We start from the raw sequence: 6976 nt of genomic DNA, 5'->3' as shown, positions 1-6976 counted from the left end.
TAGCAGTAGTAGTAGTAGTAGCGCAGGTCATACTCCGACAACTCCCTCCCAGCTGAATCATCAACTTCAGCATGGAGGTCTAGGACCTCTTCGAACACCTAAGGATGAGAATGACGATGGAGGAGGAAGAGGGGGCGGAGGTACTCCGAGAAGTCCTAAGAGTCTTCATAATAGCACCAGTACACCTCTTGGTCACTTCAGTAGTAACGTCCACCATCCATCTGAACTTGCAGCAATGATCTCTCCTCTAGGGGGGGGGGGAGTAAACCAGGCAACGGAGGAGGAGGACGGCCAGTAGGAGGGAGTGAAGCCTCCCTCATGGCAGGTGGGTCATCATGTCCTTCTTCCTCTCCCACCTCATCACCGGGGGTAAGAGGAAGAGCAGGAGGAGGAGGAGGTCTTGAATCTCAAGGAAGTAGTACATCGATGAATAGCGGAGTGAGTTCCAATACACCTTCCAGTCACATTCATCAGGGAGCTGGAGAGAGCAGCATAAATTCTTCTTCCTCAAATTTTGCATCCTCGTCTTCGTCGTCTTTCTCTGGTAATAAAGCTGGAGGAGGAGGAGGAGGAGAAGAGCAGCAGAAGAAGGACAATAATAGGAGTCGGGGGACGGGAGATCTCAGCTCTAGTGAGGGGGGGCAAGATACGACCAGCCCGAGTCTTTTAGGCATGCCTAATACTAACGGAGGATTACGAAGTAGCAATCTTTTCAACCATGACAACAATAACTCGACGGCTACTTCTTCCTCCTCTTCGTCATCCTCTCCCTCTGCCTCTACCCCCTCTGCTTCAGGGTGCTATTCAGTCTATTCTTCTTCTCCTTCGCCTCCTCCCCCTGTGTCACGGGCTTCACACCAGCAGCCCCCTCTTATTCCTTTAGGGCATCATCTCACCCCCAGTGACGCGAGTACAAGTCGTTTTCTATCTCAGCAAGATCAACTCCTTCAGTCGACACCTACGATGCTCCACCTTCAAGCCTCCTCGTCTACCCCCGCCGGGCATACACCATCACGTCTGTCCTCCTCTTCTTCTTCACCATCAGCTCTGAGTATGACTCGTGGAGATATGAATCGTATAGCTTCCTCTTCCTCTTTGCTGTTGCAACCTCTCAATGGAGGAGGAGGAGAGGGATCTGAGAGTCGCCTGATTCATATGCTCGGAGCAGGAGGGAGTGAAGGAAACGAGAATGACCGCATCTCCACTACCAAAGGCAATCCATCGACATCGATATCTTCAGTCATAGGGACGGCCACTCCTCCTCCTCCTACGACGACGACGTCTAGCACCACCACGACCACGACATCTTCTTCTTCCGCTCCAAACCCACCGAATGAAGAGACAACTGCAAATAGTACGACATCGGTCCCTGTGTCACCTCCAGATCATCATCCATCAGGAGGAGGAGGAGCAATGCTGTCTTCTTCTTCCTCTCTTCCGTCGAGTGTTTCTTCATCGTCACCCCCACCCCCTGATGGGTCTTCAGGAAGCGGAGGAGGGGACAACAGTGGTAGCGGGAGTGGACATGTGGGGACTCCTTCTCCATCATCTAGAGGTGAGAGTGTCGCAGGGGTAGCCCCTCTATCAGCTCATCAGAAGCTGTGTTCCTACCACAATGAAAAATATGAAACTCATGCTGTCGCACACACATACGCGAGCCCGCTCTCATTAACAGATGGCCTGCACTATCGAAAAAGTATGTCTTCCTGAAACACGTACAACCCGTGGCGGAAGCTACGTCTTGCCTGGTCTGATGCCAGGACCTCTGAAACTCAACGCGCTTCACCGAACACCACCAAGATAGCGGCCGATACGATGTTCTGCAGACATTCGGCACTCCACAACACCGAGCGGCCGCCGAACTTCGCCGAGGGAACCCGCCGGAGATCACATGCTTCGAGTACTCCTTGTACAACCTTCTTTTTCGGGCAGACTTTCCCCCCTGAAGGCCCCAGTTATCTTAGCGTACAGGACAGGCACGCGCTGTCTTACTGCATACTGCACTTGTCCTTCCGTTCAGAGCCGTAAAAATCAGACCGGCATCCCACACCGCACGGATCCCCACATGCCGTGATGCCGGTGAGCGCGGACTCTTCTCCGCTGCAGTCTTGTTCTTCTCTACTGACACAGACGCCGGCGGTAACACCTACACGTACGCAAAACCGACAGGAAATCTCGGCAGCTCTTCAGATACAAGAAAGGCAAAGCAACGAGAAGGATGATCCAATGACGGAAGGTCACCGACAGATCTTCGCTCTTCGGATGACCGTCATCGCTGATCCCTCGTTCCCCAGCCCGTACACGAATCTACACGCCCCGCCGTCTTCCCCGCCGTAGACCCTATCAATTTTCAACTCCATACTGCCGAAGTCCTGTACATACTCTCAGCAGGAAATGCACACTGTGTGCACGTTGGGACACCAGCTCATCCAGAGCAGACGATGGTGTTCCGGTTGTTCACAGGTGGGCTATGAAGCCTATCGATCCCGCGCACTGTCAACAGCGGGGAAAACATCTGTATTTGCATGTTTGAAGCCAGCAGAAAATCAGATCCCTGAGTCATCTTCTGAGAAAAACAAAAGTGCTCGAGGCGTAACAGAGTGTGTCCAAAGAGTCCCTGACACGACCTGGGCCGTATTTAGGTATCGCACAGATGACAGCGCAGAGACCCCGATCGCTGCCGGTCTGCACAAGCTGTCTTTTGTCGGGAGAATCGAGAGCTTGCCGGCGTGACGGCTATCTCATCATACTGTGCTACATGTTGCAGCGGCTCGAAGTGGATAAACAGCATGGGGTGACACACAGTTGCTCTCCGACTCGCAGACGGATCGTGTCGACCTGTGTCTGTGAAGAACGTAAATCCCCTGGATGTCGCCTACGTACACATTCAGAGTAGGCTGAGTGGTTTGGAGCATGCAAGTAGGTAAGCAGTACATAGTGGTCGCCTCGTGTGACGACCCTTGCATGCACGACCGCGTAACCGTGCAGTAAGGGCGTTTCGAGAACAGAAGCAACCCACGGTTCCTACTTACCATAAGCGACCAAACCAATCACATATCGACAAGGCTCTGGGCAATGGCTGCTTGAAGAATCGCCTCCTGCGTCGCAAACACAAAAAAACGAGGCACACTATATCGTATCCGGGGAGCTAACAAAAACTAAGACTCCCAGGTTTGGCTGCACACAACCACACAAGCTGTTTCGGCCCCTTAGTTCCGACGACGGAAACGCACCTTGTGCATCGTACCCGACTTAGTAGTCCTGCTTGTCTACCCTCCACTTCCTCGCCGCTTCACTTCACTCCTATCAACTTCTTTCGCACCTGCGACTTGCTCTGTCTCTTCACCCGGTTGAGGAAAGGACACACATGCGATGAAAAACTTCACTACCTCAACCTAAGCCCTAAACGGACGTCATAACAAACACTAGCCCGAATGGGCTCATTCCACACGGGGCGCTGGCGCGCGTGAACGCCGCCCGAGACAATCGGCCATCACTTTCGACAGCAACGTCCAGCTGTCACGTACGATCTGCAAAGCCGGGAGGCACGAAATGCCGTTCCTACTGCCCCTTTACCAGGATACGGTTTCCGCCGGAGAACTTGAGATATCTCTCTGCTCAGCGACAGCACAGTCACTGCATCGAAACCATTGCCTAACACTGAAAACCTCGGCGAAGACTGAGAAACGCCACTTTACCGACGGCATTCTGAGAAAATTGTAGTACACTTGAGAGCGAACTGAAGCGCAACAAAAGAACCAGCAGAGACCGGCAGTTGCCTTAGTGTGTATAAAGCGCGTAGCTCCGAGGCCAACGAACACACGGACTGCCGCTCGGGCGAAGGGGGTACCTCAGAATCAACATCAATCCCAGCCGCAGCCGCACTGGCAGCGACTTCCTCATCTGTGACAACGGGAGGCATCCTTTGAGGAGACTGCTGGCGTCCTCTCATGGCCTGCCTGTCGAGTGCTGGTTGCTGCGGAGACGGACTAATGGTCCGAGCAAACTGTCGGTTCGCTCTGGCAGGTGAAGAAGCTGAAGGCGAGGAAGAAGCTGACGACCGGACAGGGGAGGAGACCACTTGTACTTCCGAGTTGCTGTCCCTGTCTACGTCGATCACTGCAGGCTCTCGGCGGGCAAGAGCAGCCGCCAAGGCAGCTGGAGAAGAGGAACGCTCAGCTAGGGGTGGAGTCGAGGAAAGTGAAGGGACGGCTTGAGGAGTTCCCGTGCCAGCAGGTGGAGAGAGCTGAATGTAAGAATCGTGAGCAAATGAGGAACGAACTTGAGGCACAGAAACGAAAGAAGAAAGAAACACACGGTAGTGGACTCGGAACATCGGCGAAGAATATACAGGAGCCACACCAAGTAAACCTTTTATATCCTACCTTTCCTTGCTGCAACGTGCCTACTCGGGGACACGAAAAAAGACAGAAATACACAGCGGACTGGTCTCTGCGCAGACCACTTGTTCATCGCGCCTGCAACACCTGCTCACAGCCCTGTCTTGATTGCCTTCTCCCCAAGCAGCACCCATGTACACCAGTACACTCTACGGTGACCTGCTGTCTAAGTGCGACCTGTGGAGAGCTATACGCATGTACGGATTGAGAACCGGCTCTGTCTAGACCAGGAATCTAACGCCTGTACTCATCGCACGGGCAAGGGACAGGGCCAATGTCGCTGCCTCACTCCAGAGTGTCTTTGGAATTCTTCCTCTTGCAGCCGTCTAGCAAGAGCTTCGTCATCTTCTTCTGCCCCGGCTGCAACAGCATCCCCGCTCTCGTTTTGGCCTTCAGCTCCTGTTCTGCTTGCCGAACTACCCTCCACCCGCCTGCCCTGTCTGCTGCCGATGCTTCCGCTCGAAGATGCCAGATTCAAAGGCAATGCTCCGGCCGTATCCCACCACGCCAAGGTCGCCGGATGTGGTTCTTCAGCGAGAAGGCACTCTTGGTAGGTATCATCAGGGGGCCGAATCCCCTCCATTTCCGCCTCAAATTGTCTTTGTAGACGTTTTGCTTCTTCGACCGACGCAGCCTCTAAGGCGGCCTGCTCTGGGTTTGCCGGGGGAGAGACGAAATTACCCGCCTGGTCCTCTGAAGCAACGTCACTCGACTGACCCCGGGAAGATGTCAGAGGACTGCCTTGTCCTCCACTAGCTGTGGACGAAGACGCACCAGAAGACGACGAGTCAGACGTGAAGCCTGTCGCGACTGCGGGAGACTCCGCTGCAGGCTTCTCCTGCTCCTCCCGGGCTCGCTGCTCTGCAAGGCGGCGCTCGTACGCCGCGCGGTGGCGTTGGAGATAATCCTCCATTTCGGCAACGAGGACCGTACTTATGCAGTGTCCAAAGAAGAAAATCCTGGCCGTCAGGAAAAAGAACGAGCTTATCTAGAAGAAACAGCGCCGCCAGGGACTGACAACTGAACCCGCATAGCGACAGAACCGCGTCTATGGACTGAAAAGCTACGCGGCAAACAGGACACGGCCTGCACTCAAGAGGGGGCGAACGGGCGAACCCGCTTTTTACAGCCTCTGACACGGGAAAGCTGAGAAGACAGTGGCCAAGGCAACACCGCGAATAACGCTATGTTTGGGCAACTAGGAAAAGATGGGACCGCCGCTGTGGGCCAACTTGCTGTGCTCGGGCGTAGGCGAAGAAAGCAAGAATGGACAGCTGACTGGACCCTGCCGCATGCCTGTGAAAGAAGTCACGGCAGTTCGAGGACCGCAGCAGGGCCCACGCAGGAGGAAAAGAAGATGCGAAACGCGGGGAAGGAAGGAGTCAAAACCGCAACCGACGCGAACCGCAAGAAGAAAACCCGGGAAAGAAGATCAGGGAATCGTAGAGAGGGTCATCAACTAAACTGGAGCGCGGAACAAGTATTGCCACAAAAAAAAGACAATCTCCTGGGCTACCTTTCCCAAGTCTTCTCTACGGGGACATCATAGGCGAGTTCGGGCGCAACGACACAAGGAAGCGCAACAGTAGAAGCAACGTGATGAAACCGCGTCATAGAAATCACTGAAAGACGCTTCCGCGCTCGCGCAACACTCGCATGGGAATGCTATCAGTGGCGCCGAAGTGCTGCGGACCGGGGTATGCAGTCAAGCGTGCTGGCTTGGCGTACGTATGGCGGCGAAGCGCTGCAGTTGGGCGCAATCGTCGTACGTCTAATTATTGGGTTTTCTTGTTTCTCCTGGTGCCGTGTGAGTTTAGCGGGCGTTCAGGGAGCGCCCTTCGTGACGACAGGCAGTCCTTACCCAGGGACCCTACAGCGGAGTCAGCTGGCTGAAGGTGCGGCGAACTGAGCGCAACACGTGTCGGCTATCTCACGCAAGAATCAGCCATCGTTACATGTTGCGCTATGTTTTGCGTGTCCACTTGGTCCTACGTGCCGGAGTCCGAACCCTCGGCCGCAGTCCGAGGGTAACACGGGACGAGTGTGGTCAGATGCAAGCGGCGACAAGCTCGGCAGGGTACGTTCTTCAAAGCGGTACTTGCCGAGGCTGGCATGGGAATTTAGGGAGATATTTCCCATGCACTGAGAACGGCCACAACTAATTACACAGCAATTCACGCAAGATGTGTGTCCCTGCCACGCGTTCTGCGCGAAACCCGGCTCACACACAGCGACTCACACACACGCACAGACTCGCGCTGCTTCTGCCCGCATGTCGCCTGTTGTGGACAAGAGGGAATCACTAAGAGCCGTCCGGCGAAACCCAACAGCAGCACGCGTCACAATTTTTCCGCGGGCACTGCTTCGTTTTATTGGACTGGCGTGCGATATAGTAGCTCAGGGCCTGCGGTGTGTGGACATCACTCCGTCTGCTCGAGTCGGCCCATGCCGTATGTCCGCGGCTCCCCTAATCTAACGACGCCTTGGAGTCTGAAGCTAGGCGGCTCCTTCGTGTTGTCTGGTGTATCTGAAAGTCCGAGGGGAGCGAAACTGAAACGTGGCTTCTACGGCGAACC

At 54.7% G+C, this 6976-nt stretch overlaps 2 protein-coding genes across 2 annotated transcripts in view; one reads left to right on the top strand and one right to left on the bottom strand.

The window, feature by feature from the left end:
• Positions 1-1612, top strand: part of CSUI_009572 (uncharacterized protein) — a 5684-nt gene extending 4072 nt beyond the window's left edge. Inside the window, exon 1 of the mRNA XM_068069686.1 lies at positions 1-1612. This exon is cut by the window's left edge and continues 4072 nt beyond it. Coding sequence (XP_067918339.1) covers positions 1-3 — 3 coding nt within the window. The 3' untranslated portion in view covers positions 4-1612.
• Positions 1613-1988: 376 nt separating this feature from the next.
• CSUI_009571 (uncharacterized protein) lies at positions 1989-6189 on the bottom strand (the record flags this gene model as incomplete). Its single annotated transcript, XM_068069685.1, has 4 exons — positions 4690-6189; positions 3699-4246; positions 3033-3098; positions 1989-2184 (listed from the first exon to the last, which is right to left on the bottom strand). Coding segments are annotated over exons 1-3 (1236 nt in total), but the record flags the coding sequence as incomplete, so codon positions are not given.
• Between the last annotated feature and the right edge of the window lie 787 nt (positions 6190-6976).

This window comes from Cystoisospora suis (assembly GCF_002600585.1).
Source record: "Cystoisospora suis strain Wien I chromosome Unknown contig_5780, whole genome shotgun sequence".
Classification (NCBI taxonomy): Eukaryota; Apicomplexa; class Conoidasida; order Eucoccidiorida; family Sarcocystidae; genus Cystoisospora; species Cystoisospora suis.
This window is presented reverse-complemented; position numbering and strand designations above follow the sequence as displayed.